This window comes from Sminthopsis crassicaudata, chromosome 2, assembly GCF_048593235.1.
Source record: "Sminthopsis crassicaudata isolate SCR6 chromosome 2, ASM4859323v1, whole genome shotgun sequence".
NCBI lineage: Eukaryota > Metazoa > Chordata > Mammalia > Dasyuromorphia > Dasyuridae > Sminthopsis > Sminthopsis crassicaudata.
In genome coordinates this window covers 324,674,433-324,690,135 of record NC_133618.1, presented here as the reverse complement: position 1 = coordinate 324,690,135, position 15,703 = coordinate 324,674,433, and the positions used below count along the sequence as shown (strand labels likewise).

The 15,703-nt window shown below is 33.3% G+C and overlaps 1 protein-coding gene across 4 annotated transcripts in view; it reads right to left on the bottom strand.

The window, feature by feature from the left end:
• The window catches only part of DAAM1 (dishevelled associated activator of morphogenesis 1), a 203,974-nt gene that overhangs the window by 89,604 nt on the left and 98,667 nt on the right, over positions 1-15,703 (bottom strand). For all 4 annotated transcript variants that reach the window (XM_074290244.1, XM_074290248.1, XM_074290245.1 and 1 more), the window contains exon 3: positions 6,545-6,634. In XM_074290244.1, coding sequence (XP_074146345.1) covers positions 6,545-6,634 — 90 coding nt within the window. The remainder of the gene's footprint in view (positions 1-6,544; positions 6,635-15,703) is intronic.

Genomic DNA, 15,703 nt, shown 5'->3' with positions numbered 1-15,703 from the left:
CTCAAACAGATTCAAGTGTAATATGTAGAGTCTCTTAATAGTTATATAGGTATATGGTGGACAGAGGGTTGCTTGGGCTTGCAGTCAGGAAAACTTGAACTCAAATTTGACCTTATTACCTAGTGATTCTCAACAAATCATATAACCTGTCTACCTCAGTTTCCTCAACTATAAAATGGGAATGATAATAATAACACATCCCTCATAGAAATGTTGTGAAGCTCAACAGTATTAAGATATTTAACTACATATGAATTCTATATTTAATTTATATGTGCATAATATTTAACTTGTACATTAACTTAATATATATAATATATAATTTGATTTACTTACTTGTGATATATAAGTGCTTAATACATGGTTATTCCCTTCCCTTCACTTTTCATTATTAATCCATTCAACTTTATATTATCTTCTATTCTGAAAGCCTTTCCCACTTTATCTCAGTTTATACCTTCTCACTAAATTTCAATTTTAAATTACTCCTGCTGTCTACTCCCTCAATTCTTATATATTAATCATCTGTTCTGGAAGTCACAGAATCACATTATTAACTAGGTTTTGTTAACTGATATCAACTGAGGCTTTGCTTATAGTTGCTAAACAATTATTCTCTTTTTCTGAGTTTCTCTCTTGGGTTTTCTTTTAATCCACAGTACTTCTTCACTGTGCTTGGTGGACTTTTTCTTCTTGTTACTCCTATTTTCAGCTTGATTCTAGGTTTAGGATTTGTGTATTTGTATGGGGTAGTTTGGTTCTATCACCTCTAAAGTATGGACACTTTTGCCACTGCCAATTCAGATAAGATGACTGAGTCCTACTCTCTGCTTCAATGCCTAGCTTCTGTTCAATATCCAGATGGTACATTGAAGGTCTCTGTCCTCAATGGGATTCTATTTTCATCTCTTTCCATGATCCCCAATCTAGAGTTGTTTCCATTTCCTGCTGAAGTCTTCACAAAGCTCAGTGTGATGCTGGTTTCAGGTCTCTTCCCTCCATTATTCTAGGACCTCATCTCTCCATCTCCAGAACTGGCTGTCAGGTTCGAGGTTTACCACCTCCTCCTATGAATGCCAGTCATCTAAGAGGTATACAGTCATATCTTATGTCCCTATTCAGTGCTTTGTAAGGGACTGATGGTATCCTTACGTCTGTTTCAACAGGTCAAAAATCAAAATTTAGGTTTAGGTCTCCCATTACTGGTGCTTATGAAGGCTTGCAACTCTCTGCTCAAAGTATTACATAATTGGTTTCAGGTTCATTTGTAGGAGTTCATCCAGATTTCTGTGGCTCAGTTCCCACTCCTACCTTGGCCAACCCATTTACCCATAGTCCCATACTAGCTTTCCTGTGGTTCCTCTTTCCACTTCTGCCTGGTTTACTTAACTTTAGCTGCCTTTAACCCTTCTGCCCACTTCTGCTGGCTTTTGGATTTCTTTTTGTGCAGATCCAGACTGGACAGAGAAGTTTCTGATCTTTTGGATTTTCTTTACCATTGGTCTTTTTAGGGTCAATTTGAGATATTTGCTGAGCTTTACATGAGACAATTTCTCTATAACCCTCTACATCACCATCTTAAATAAAAATCACATTGATAATGAGCAAATAGAGCTGAAAATACCTTTCATTGTTAGACAATTCATTGTTTGAAAAACTTTGGTTTAAAATCCAAGATTGTTAACAGATGCAGTTTCTGGCTTCAGGCTGGGAAAAAGCTTCCTTAAACAAAAGAGTATGTTGTGATTGGAATTTTTTTTAAGTGAATTACTTTTAAAGATAAGAACCACAAATATTTCCTTTTTAAAAACAACTACAGTCATATAGACAGACAGACTATTTTCTGGACCTCTCTAAGAAAGTTATGATGGTTATTATCTCATTCTCAAAGAGGACCAAAATGGCATCACTATGACAACATACAAGGTCAAGGTACAGTGTTACAACTTTTAAAAAAAATTATTATTGTTATAACTTTTTATTTACAAAATATATGCATGGGTAATTTTTCAACATTGACCCTTGCAAAACCTTTTGTCCCAACTTTTCCCCTCCTTCCCACCACCCCCTCCCCTAGATGGCAGGTAGTCCAATACATGTTAGCTATGTTAAAGTATATGTTAAATCCAATATATGTAGACATCTTTATACAGTTATATTGCTGCACAAGAAAAATCAGATTTAGAAAAAAGGTAAAAATAACCTGACAAGGAAAACAAAAATGCAGACAACAGGAGTGGAAATGCTATGTTGTGGTTCACATTCATTTCCTAGTGTTCTTTCACTACTACTCTATTGGAACTGATTTGGTTCATCTCATTGGTGAAGAGAGCCATGTCCATCAGAATTGATCCTCATATAGTATTGTTATTGAAGTGTATAATAATCCCCTGGTTCTGCTCATTTCACTCAGCATCAGTTCATATAAGTCTCTCCAAGCCTCTCTGAAATCATCCTGCTGGTCATTTCTTACAAAACAATAATATTCTATAACATTCATGTATTACAATTTATTCAACCATTCTCCAATAGATGGGCATCCATTCAATTTCCAGTTTCTTGCCACTACAAAAAGGGCTGCCACAAACATTTTTTGCACATACAGGGGTCCCTTTCTGTTCTTTAAGATCTTTTGGGGATATAAGCCCAATAGTACAGTGTTACAACATTTAAGAAAGTTATAATATTGTCAATGAACTCTCTATGAAAGACACCAGTTGCCTATACCATTTAACATTTACAGATTTGTTTGGCCGTCAAAGTCATAAAAATTTATCTCTGTGTCTGTCTGTCTGTTTCTCTCTCTGTGTATGTTTCTCTCTTTTTGCGTTACTTAAAAAGGCAAAAATTCAAGTAATTTTCTGACTGCTTGCAACATTTTATCCTTGATCTGATAATTCTGGAATTTGGCTACAATATTCCTTGGGGTTTTCATTTTGAGATCTTTTAAGAGGTGATTGGTAGATTCTTTCATATTTTACCTTCTGGTTCTAGAACAACAGGGTAGTTTTCATTGATAATTTCTTGAAAACTGGTGCCTAGGCTCTTTTGTTAACTCATGGCTTTCAGGTAGCTCAATAATTGTCAAATTATCTTTCCGGGATCTATTTTCCGATCAATTACTCCAATGATTTTCTTTTATTTTTTCCTTCTTTTCATTTTATTTGATTCTCAAAGAGTCATTGGCTTCTACTCACCCAATTCTATTACTTAAGGAATTGTGTGTTGTTTTTTTTTTTTTTTTCCAGTCAATTTTTATCCTTTCTTTTCCAAGTTACTGATTCTTTCTAACATAACTCATTTTTTCCCCCTAATTTTTCTTTTATCTCTCCTATTTGACTTTTAAAATCCTTTCTGAATTTTTCCAAGAAAGCTTTTGGGGCTTGAGACCAATTCACATTTGTCTTTGGGGCTTCACATGTAGGTATTTAAACATTGTTTTATTCCTCTAAGTTTGTGTTTTGATCTTTCCTGTTGCCATAGTAGCTTTCCATGGTCAGGACTCTTTTTTGCTTTTTGGTCTTTTGTGGATAATTTTTTAGTTTATTTTGTGGCTTTTAAAGTTGACCTCTGCAACTGGGTCATAGAGGACACTGTCCCAAATTTCTTATGCTGGGGTCTAAGGGTTTGAAATACTGGTGGTTTTATTTATCCATGTAATTTCTGTTCACTTTTTTTTTTTTTTTTTTTTTTTGGTCTTAGAATTTCTGCCTATCACCAACACATATTGTATGTTTTCCTTGGCTTTAGCTAATAACTTACTTCACATGTTCAGTATGTGTGAGAATTTCCATAATTCTCCAGTTCTTAATCTTAAAAAATTGAGAAATCTGTGATTTCATAAGTTTACCCACAAAATGAAATATTTACTTAATTCAACTTGCTTGCGATAAGCTTGATTTGAAGGATCTCTAAATTCATTATTTTCCAATTAAGAGGCTCTCTTTTTAGTATATATATAACTAATATATGACTTGCAACTCTTTCTGACTTGAGAACATGGAACCACATTGGGGAAACAAATATCACAAGCTTAATGAGGAGCTCTAGTTAAGCATTCTCTATCCATTCCGGTTTGCTTCAAATACATCTAAATTAAATATCATAAGGAATAGTTTATTCGTATCAGTTTGAATGCTTTTAACCATAAATATCCTGTTAGTCAACTAGCTAACATCCATTTATAAGTGAGGCAGATCCATGAGCTTCATGTGATTCCCCAAAGGACTTAAATGACCTCTTTTTTTTTAGTCTTCCAAATCACATATCAAATCCAAGCTGATGGTAAGGAGTTGTTGGATAGTAGAAATCTCTGCATTCCAAGATATCTAGTGAAAACTGGCTTCTTACCAGTAACACTGACTCATTTATCAAGAGATGGAACTCGGTAGCTAGTGTCCGTATCCACTCTTTGCTAAAAAGCATCCCCCATCACCAACACATGAAATGGAATACTACAATGGGAAACTGTAAACTGGCAAGTTGAAAAATGGGCAGCAGCTGTTGGTCTGAGGTCATTATCCTCCAGAGGCTGCTTTTTCTCATGTGAAGGTCAGTAGTTTCCATGATTAACTTTCAATTATTGTCACGGGTATAATTAAAAAAAAAAAAAAAAAAGAAGAAGAAGAAGGATATTTTCCCTTCTCTCAGTTATCTGCTCCTGTTTTCTGCCCTTTCCTATTACCTTGCCAATTCTTGACCTCAAACTTCATTCCATGATACCTTAAGTGTAAGAAAAAAACCATAGCATAGTGTACAGGAGATATTTTGTGCATACAATATAACTCAAGCATTATTAAGCATGTAAACCACAAGTTTTTAATAAACTTAATAATGAAAATCTACTCAAATATAGTTGCTATATCTTTAAAGAATACCATTGTGTAAGCCTATTGTGCTTTCAAAGTCAAGACAACCTGGCTTTCTTGAAAATCATTTTTGAGTATTTTCCAAAAATATCATGTACCTCCCTCTTATTCTTGAAATTTATCCATGGAACATCAAATTCATCAATTAAGGTAATCAACTCATTGAAATAGAATTGCTGAGTAGTTAGATATGTATGATAAGAAGGAGAACTGCCACACATATAGTTAATCAGGGAAGGAGGTCAGATTAAAATTTTATTGATTGAATGGGTTAGTCAATTTAAAGATTCCAATTTGGTCTGACACTGTCAAGGAATAAATAGAGACAGGAGTGAGCAATACACCTTGAGTTCCATTTTCCATTGCTAAAAGTCTTCAAACACATAGTTTTTAAATAAATTGTTTCAATTCAATTAAAATTATGCTTTTTTACTTATTTTTGTATTGAAGATAATTCTATATTTAAAAATATTCTGCAAAGGTAAAAGGATATCTAACCAAGAGAGAGGTAATAGCTTCCCTTGATATAGTAAAATCCTAGAATTGGTAGGGCATTGTAACACTCCAGCAGTCTCTAAAACTATCTTGCTAAATTATTATTATTATTTTGGTCACAGTTTTCCAAGTTTGGTTTCTTTCAGATTCATTCTCCTAGATAAGATCTTTTACATAGAAGGAGGTAGGAATGGTAGTTGAAGAGAGTTGATAGCGACTAAGATTAATACCAGGAATAGGAAAATGATGGGTGGAAAAGGAGGGGAAACGTAGGTTGGAAAGAGGAGAGAAGAGAGACAAAGAAGAAAAGAGGGATTTAAAAAAAAAAAAAAGCACTGTGTATATTTACATTTACAAAAGGTAGGGAAATCCATAGAAGTTTTTTTGTTTGCTGGTTTTTTTTTTTTTGTTTTGTTTTGTTTTATTTTTTTTTAATAAAGGGAAGAAGTTGGAAGGACCTTAAAGATCATTTAATTCAGGGATTTTTTTTAGCCAAGGTTTCCATGAAGAGATTTCAAAGGATCTGTGAACTCAGATGGGGAAAAATATTTATATCTTCATTTTCATTAATCCCTCACTGAATGTTACCATTTCTTTTAATTATGAATTAAAAATAGCAGTATTTTGAGGAGAGGGCCATAGGCTTAATCGGACAATAATAGTTACTATCACACATACAAAAAAGTTAAACATTCCTGTTTTATTTCAACCCTTCATTTTATAGAGAATGAAACTGGAGTCGAGTACTGGAATTATTTCCCCCCACTTCATAATTCAAAGTTAAGGAGAAGATTCAGTTATTAGTCTGAGATCGGTAAAGGATAACTGAAAAGAGAGAATACTATTATAATGGTATATTCATACAACTCAAATATGAGTAGGTGATATGTTATATACTTTCATGAGAGGTTTAATATGAAGAACTGTTTCTGGTAAAGTGCTAAATGGAAGAGATTTAAGAATTCTAACTCATATTTTATTTTTTCCCCAATTACATATAAAAACAATTTTTAACATTTTAACATTTTCTTCAAATTTTGAGTTCTAAATTCTCTCATTCTATCTTCTCTTCCATCACTTCCGAAATGGTAAGCTATTTGATATTGATTTTACATCTGCAATCATGCAAAATATATTTCTATATTAGCTAATCATATTTTAGAAGCACATCCATGTCTTACCTTTTTCTTGCTGCAATATATTTGCCATTTCTTCTCTGCTGGAAGTGCAAACATGGCTTCTCTGTGTTTGTCTGTAAGGTCCAGTTCATCCTAAAAAAAAAAAAAAAAGGACATGCCAAATAGTCAAAAAATTAAATTCCAAGCCAAAAAAATTTAAGACAATATCAATAATTTTTCATAAAATCAGACTTAAATACAGTAATTTAAATCTTGAAAAGAACTTTAGATATGTTATATAATTCAGATCACATAAAAACCATGTGAGGTATTATAGATATTATTTTCATCCCATAATATTGTTAAGGAATTTAGAAGTTAAATGACTTATCCAGGATAAATAATAAGTGTCAGAGGTAGGTTTTGAACCCAGCTCTCTGTCTAGCACAAAAATCTAATATTCTTTTCATAATACTTCTTAAGAAAAAAGAACTTAACAAACATGTTTATTTCATTTTCATCAACAAAACTTTTATTAAGCTCATATTATAAACAAGGCACCAGAACATAAAGACAAAAATGAAATAGTTATTGCTCTCCTAATTCTTCTGCCTCTAACAATAAATTGTGCCCACACAAGTGAATTATCATTCATTTGATCATTCATATTCACAAAGTACATTCACAAAAGAATTTGAGTCTTTATATTATATACCAAAGCATATCCCCCAAAAAGAAAAAGTATACTAAAATGCTGATCTGGAGTCAGGAAGATTTTGTGTTCAAAAATGGTCACAGACACTACAAGTGTGACTCTGGTTACCTGACCTTTTTGCCTCAGTTTCCTCATCTGTAAAATGAAGATAACACCACCTACTGCCCAGGGTTATCATGAGGATCATATGAGATAATAATTGTAAAGTGCTTAGCATAATGCCTGTCACATAGCAAGCAAAATATAAATATGAGCTATATTTATATATATATATGCATATTACATACATATATCTAACATATATACATATTTAGCCAATTTTAATTCAAAAAAGATGTTTTTCTATACCTATTATATATTAAAGCATTCACGTGTAATAGTGGCAAAAGCTTATTTCTTTTGATAGTATAAATCTCTCATTTTATGCAAAAAACACTTTTTTTTAGTCCCTTTCATCACTAAAAGTTCCATATGAAATGTTCTTTAAAGTTATCATGAACCCTCCAAGAAAACCTGAACACAAGTGATATAGTTACCACAAATCCACAACTGTTATTTACCCTCAACACTCTAATTAGTAGCCCAGTTGTCAGGCACACAGTAAGGACTTAATAAATGCTTGTTGATTAATAGACTATTTTTGATAGTAATTAATGGCTTTTTTTTTCCTTGCCTTCTCTCTTAAAGGAGTCTGTAAGCCTAAGGGGTTCCAAAATCTGAGTTAGAAAGCATCTTAGAAGCCACCTAATTCAACCCATACCTAAAGACTACCCTTTGCAACATACTAAGCATGTGATCACTCAATCTTTGCTGGAAGATATCTAGTAAAAGGGAATTCCCTGTTCCTGGGGCAGTCCATTCCATTTTTGTGGATAAGATTGGTTTTCCTCATATCAAGCCTAAATCTTCTTCCCAGCAATATTACTCTAGAGATACCAAATCTCCCATTTAAGGACAACAAATCTAACTCTCTTCCATTACAACAGACCTTCACATTCTTGAAGGAAACTAGGATATATCTTTCATTCCCCACCTCAGTCATATGCAGGGTAAATAGCCTCAGTTCCTTCAACTAAACATCCTCAGGTTGACAAGATGAACTCAAAGCCCTTCACTAACAGGGTCGTGGGATCATAGATGAGAATTCAGACCTCCCTGAAACACAGGGAAAGTTTAGGTTGTATGCTCATAGTCACACATCTAGTAAATTTCTGGGATGGGAAATGAAAACAGGCCATCTTGATTTCAAACATAGAACTTCAGCCGCAACTTACCACTACTCTGCCTGGTCACCATCCTCTGGGTTCTCACCAGTTTATGGATGTCTTTTCTAAGACCAGAAGCACCCAGAACTAAACATAATACTCCAGATGTGTTTTGATAAGGTTAGAGTAAATTGTATCAATACCATATTCTGGGCACTGTACCTCCCTGAATGTGGTCCAAATTGCATTAGCTTATTTTGGCTGACTATATGTGTGTATGTGTGTGTATGTGTGTATGTGTGTATAAACATACCAGATTTACCCCATCATCAAAGGAAACAAGAAAAAAAAAGATAAATATTAGCTAATTTGAAAGTTATTCTTAAAATATGGACTCTCTTTGAAATAATTCCAAAAGAATATCAAAGAATTGTATTTATACTCCTCAGTACTCTATAAGCATATCCTCATAGTTTATTTGTTCAATTGTTGAATAGGCTAATTTTTAGGGACTGAAAAGTCATTTAGGATTATCAGTATTTGAAAAGAAAACTGAGATCTATGCTGAAGATCCAGCAAAAAGAAAGAAAAAAATATAAAGATTGACTTTCACCTCTACTTCCTTGAGAGACAGTTCAACCCTAAGGTCAACTAAAAAATAGTGTCTACCTGCATCTGCCATATCATGGAAAAGTTGAGCTGAGATGCTCACTTTCTACTTTGAGCTCAATTACCCACCTCTTCCAAGTACTCTACCTCCAGAGTTTCCAAACACCATTCCCTAACTCTTTTCAAGTCCCCTTTGTATTTTGTTTTCCTCCTTCAGAATTTAAATTCATTGGGGGTAGGAACCATCTTGTTTTCTTGTTTTAATATTCCCAGGACTTAGCACACAGTGCCTGCCCAGAGGAAATAATAAATGCATTCTTTCTCTCAAGTCTAAAAGAATGAAGGGAAAAAAATAAAGAATTCAATTGGGACATTTTGAACTTAAGGAGTCTTCTCAGAAGTGGAGAGCTTACTCATTGGAGAAGATGGAATCAGAGAGTGTTGAGGAATAAAAGTAGATAGTAACCGTGTTAATAACAGGAAAATGTCATCTCTCAAACTAGGAAAGAAAAATGAATCCCGATTTGAATGTTAAGTAATCAGATCCTCAGCTGAAAAATAACATTGCAATTAACTGAATTTCTCTATAGTCACATCATCAGTTAAGTCCTTATATAACCTTTTTTTCCTTTCAGCTGAATTTGAGATTTTTAAGGTTCTTTTTTTCTCATGTAGGCCTTTCTTACAATTAAAATCTTTAATACTATATCATGTTTTGAAAGCTTTGCCAATGAAAGGCATGGCTTCAGAAAAACTTGGAAACTGGTGAAAAATGAAATAAGCAGAACCAGGAGAACAATCTACATAGTAACAACAAAAATGTAGGGACAACTAGCTATGGAAGATAATTCTGATCAATAGAATGAATCACTACAACCCCAAAGGATTCATAATATAAAACTCTCTTCATCTCAAAGAGCTAATAGACTCAGAGTACAAATTGAATACAATTTTTTTCCTTTATTTGTCTTGCATTTTATTCCCCAAGAAATATGGTTAACATTGAAATGTTTCTTATGACTTATGTTCATATGCATATGAACATACACATATGCATATAAATAAATGGGAATCAAATTTCTTGCCTTTTCAATGGGCACAGGAGGGGCTGGAAGGAGAGAAAGAATGTGGAACTGAAAATAAAATAAAAAACTGTCAACAGGACAAAGATTCTGAAAGGACCTATGTCAACTTGAGAGATATTCATACAATCTGTCATATAAGGCCAGACCTAGCTAAATTTGGAGAGAAGCAAAACAAGAAGGCAATGAATTTTTAAAGTCATAGTAATTCAAGATTAATATATGTGTGATAGGATCATCATATCTCTCTCTACTCTACCCCCAACTTAGGTTAGGCTATATTTTTCTTAAAAGGTGATATAGCTGGGTAAGTGGGAAGTAGGATTGAGTTAAGGCTCAAACTGAATCTCCCTTGAAAAAGTTTTCTCATAGCCTCTGGTTGAATTGATTTGTTTTCTGAGTCACCCAAGGGCAAAGGAAAAAACAAAACCATCCACTGGAGTTTGTACCCTTAAAATCTAATAGAAGTTCCAAGACCAGAAAGTCACAGCAGCCTACCTTGCTTACTACACTAATTTTCATATGGAGGTAAGGGGACCTGACCTAGAAGCTACTCTATATTTACTTTGTGTTTTCTATATTAGGGTTAATGAAACATCCCTTTGCTAACTAGTAAATGACCTACAATTACAAATGTCTCATTTCATCCTGACATTAAGCAAGAATTACCAAGATACTTTCTGATTAAGAATTATGATCTACATCAAATTAGGGCATTATGTTTTGAACTTTTAAAAACCATACATTTTAATCAATTTTTAAAAATACCTCACATTTACTTCATTCTGAATGTGTATGCCTTAAATACTGTACTAATCATTATGTACATAACATTTCCACAGAAATATTTTTTAAAAGAATGCAATAAATATTAATTGGTATTTGGTCCTAGAATTAATAGGGAGTCAGTAAAATTAGCTGAATGGGGAATCATATCATCAGGACTAAGTTTTAAGAAAGCCATGTAGGCAGCTATGTATGTGAAAGGCAGATTAGAAAGATGAGAGGCTTGAAGCAACTACTGTATCAGAGGCGATTAAAAATATAATGAAGGCTGGTGAGTAGAGATGGAGACAGATGGCAAAGATGGAGAGGTAGAAAATAACAAGATTTATCTCCTGACTAGATATATAGGGAGGAGAGCAGACAGTAGAAGATAATGATGTGTTATAAACGTGGATGGCCAAAACAAAGATACTAGTGTTCTTGGATATTAATAGATAGGCTTAGAATAAGAGTGAGTACCTGTTCACTCATGTAATTTATTCAGTCTTACACAAAACAAAAAGTTTTTTGTTTGTTTGTTTTTTCAGGGATCTTGTCCTAAAATGCAAACACAACTGTCTGAGGAGTACCTGCTACAGCCATGAGGTAATCTGGAAGGCACATATTCAGCAACTGCTTAAGGTCCCCAGATAGCAGTTTATAATCAATGAAGGAGCAAGTATTTATTAAGCATCTTCCCTATGCCAGGAACAGATGTAAAATGCTGAAGATACAAGTACCAAGGTTAAAATAATGTCTCCTTGAAATTACAATGAAGGAAAGAAATACACATAAAAATATAAACAATATAAACACAAACAAATACCAAAATGTATGAAGTAGTAATTACGAAGTATTTGGGAAGAAAGGCATTAGGAAAGGCTTCATATAGAAGATGATGCTAGAGCATCTTTAAAGGCAAATTGGAAAGAAGAGACAGCCTTTCAGGAAATGTTATGCCTTTGCACAAATGATTCTACAATGGGAGGTGGGATGTAATGTAGAAGAAACAGAGAGCAATGGAAGAATGTTCAGGAAGCTGAAATTATTTTGAGTAAGTCTGGAAAAGATAGTTTAAGGGCTAAGGTTATGTAGGATTTAAAAATTAAACAGTTTATATTTTAACTTAAAGGCAATAGGAAGCTATTGGAGGCTACTGAGAAGTGGAGGAATATGATCATATCTGCACTTTTGGAAAATTACTTTGGCACAACTGTGGACAATGAACAAAAATATAAAGAGATTTGAGATAGGAAGAACAATTAAAAGGATGCTGCAATGAACCAAGCAAGAGGTGACCTTGCCTGACCAAGACAGTAATTGTGTGAATCAAGAGAGAGGATTAGAGATATAGTAAAGGTATAAATGAAAAGATCTGTCAACTGATTGGTTGTATGGGGTAAAGGAGTTGAAGTAATCCCAGATAAAGCTGTTGGTATAAATCTGGGAAACTAGAAGGATGGTGGTCTTTGACAGAAATAAGAAAATTTGGAAGAAGGAAAGCTTGAAGAAGGTGGGATAAAAGACAATTCAGTTTGGGGCATATGTCTTATGTCTGGTATCATCCCAGAAGTGGAGATTTTGCTCAGCAAGGAGACAAAGATAAGGTAGGAGGGGTGTTGAGGGATAAGAGTTACTCTTTTGGAAATGTCTCACTGTTGGCCACTATTAAGAAAGGTGAGATTCTATCTTCCCATTTTCCAATTAATTGATGGAGTCAGGCCATGGCCCCATTCAATAAATACTAGTATGTTCAAGGCACTGTAGTAAGGGTTAAAAAAAAAAAAAAAAAAAAAAAAAAAAAGGCAAAAGATAGCCCCTAACTTCAAGGAGTTCAAAATCTAATGAGGGAGACAAACAAAAATGTACAAACAAATTATATTTAGAAAAATAGGAAGTAATTAACAGAAGATATTAGAATTAAAAGTATTAGGGGAAAATCTTCCTGTAGAAGCCAATACTTTGGAGGAAATTGTTATGGAGAATATACACAAAGATGGAACTATGATTACTTTTAAGTACTCAAATAAATGGATCTGATTTCATAGAAAGAAAATTTTAGATGATTTCTTACAACCCCTGTCATCATTGAGTATGAACAAAAGCAATGTAACTAGAATAAAAAAAGCTACCAAATTGGGGATAAAAAGAATTGACAAAATTATATAGTTAAAGCCATTGTCCAAGAGATAAGTAATTAAAGAATATGAAAATCTCATGTAAATTCAAAACTTATATAACTGAAAATATAATTTATCCTTTTTAACTTCTATCCCTTGTCTGGGAATGAATTTACTTCATAACTATAGCTATAAAAAAGTGAGATGAAGCTGTTCAGATTTGGTGATCTTATATACATTTAGATTATTTTTCTGCTGACTGAACTCTATTTTCTACTAAATTGTTTTCCAGTTCTTAGCAATTTTTCCACAGTGAATTATGTGTGTAATTTTTAAAAAATCACTTGATTTTTAAATCTGATTTTTAAAAAATTAGCCTGGTCTCTATCATTTGCTGAAACTGCTCTGTTCTAATTTTTTTTCTTCTTTGTGTCTTTTGAGAAGAATTTCCAGCTCTGTATCTTTTTTATTTTTTAAATTGGTCTTTGGAGCAATCTAGAAGTTATAAATTTCACCCATTTCAAGGAATTGAGTGGTTCTGTTTTCCTTTCTTCAGGATTTTTTTTTGGGGGGGAGGGGGAATTTCTCTTCACCTGTAATTTTTATTCATTGCTATAAATCTATTAGATTTTATGGGGGTTTTGTCAAATTTCTCTTTTTATCACTTGTGTCAATAGTTTACCTTGTAAATTTATACCTAATTTGAGATAATAAAGGGGAACTGGACTTATCCATGATTTCTCCCTCAACATCTTGCCTGAAATCTATTTCCTTTCTCTTTTTAGGCTCACTATGTGATTTTTTTTTTAGCCTTCTTTCCTGAGAAAAGTCTTCTCCTTCCTAAACCATGTCCCAAATACCCTGGCTTCCCTGTTCAAGCTCTACAATGGCCTTAATCCATTAATTAAGTCACATATAGAAACAAAATCACTAGCAACCATATGTAACCTTGAATACTAGAATTCTTGTCTAATAACCTACTTAAAAAAAAAAAAAAAAACACTACCCAAACCAAAATTAGACCTGGACATGTTTTAAATGATTAAATTTGGTTACATAAAATTTAGAGATATCTGATGATCAAAAATCAATGCATCTAGAATCAGAAGAAAAACTATTATAAATTGGAAAGAGGGTCTTTGTTTTTTTTTTCTTTTTTTCTTCTCTTTTTTTAAATAAATTTTTTATAATTATAACATTTTCTTTGACAGTACATATACATAGGTAATTTTTTTTTTTTTTACAACATTATGCCTTGTACTCCCTTCTGTTCCGAGTTTTTCCCCTCCTTCCCTCCACCCCCTTCCCTAGATGGCAGGCATTCTCATACATATTAAATATCTTATAGTATATCCTAGGTACAATATATATGTGCAGAACCACATTTTGTTGTTGTTGTTGCAAAGGAAGGATTGTATTCGAAAGGTAAAAATAATCTGGGAAGAGAAACAAAACAAAACAAAACAAAACAAAAAAACCAGTGCTCTCAGTTTACACTCATTTCCCAGTGTTCCTTTTCTGGGTGTAGCTGATTCTGTCCATCATTGATCAATTGGAATTGGATTAGCTCTTCTCTATGTTGAAGATATCCACTTCCATCAGAATACATCTTCATACAGTATCATTGTTGAAGTGTATAATGATCCCCTAGTTCTACTTGTTTCACTCAGCATCAGTTGATATAAGTCTCTCCAAGCCTCTCTGTATTCCTCCAATTGGTCATTTCTTACAGAACAATAATATTCCATAACATTCATATATCAAAATTTACCCAACCATTCTCCAATTGATGGACATCCATTCATTTTCCAGTTTTTAGCCACTACGAAAAGGGCTGCCACAAACATTTTGGCACATACAGGTCCCTTTCCCTTCTTTAGTATTTCCTTGGGATATAAGCCCAGTAGTAGGAAAGAGGGTCTTTGTAACAAATATTGATGCATATGTAACTTAAATGCTACTCTTGGGTACCTTTTTCCTTTACTAGTTCAAATCCTAATCTATTTTCTTGGACTCTAATTCTTTTTGTAACCCTTCATCCCCCATTCCATGCTCCCCACCCCAATATTTTCCTGCCCTAGCTGATTAATGTACTTTCCCAACAAACTATGTATGTGTTCAATCTATTATGTTGTTCAAATAAAAAGAATGAGATGTCTCTTCCTCCTATCTTCACCCTATGTGTTTGTACTTTGCTTCTCCCACACCAAGATGAGAAATCATACCTTCCCTCTACTTCCCGATTTCTTCCATAATCTTTTCCTTTTTCTTTTCCTTTTGCTTTTCTCTCTTAAAACCAGTCCATAAAACAAAACTCTATCGATGCTTTATGTTTGGTTTATTTAACCCTTAAAGACCTTGGGAATCCAAACAAAATGTAAATCTATCATTATCATATATAGTCCCTTTCCATTGCATATTTTTCCAAGTTGTTTTGTTTGTTTGTTTGTTTTAATTTTGACTCTTCTGTTTCTACTTCAATATTTCTCCTTAAATTCAGCATTTTCATCAGGAAGGCTTAAAAGTTCTCTATTCTATTAAAGATCCATTTCTCTCTATTGAATTTTATTCAATATTGCAAGGATGTCAGAATAAAATACAGGTCTATAAGCTCTAATTTTAAAATGACCCTTTATAAAATTTGAACACATTGCCTGTTTCACAATCACCTCACTTTTTTTTTTTTTTTTTTTTAGTTTTATTTTCTGTTCCAAATTCTCCCTTCC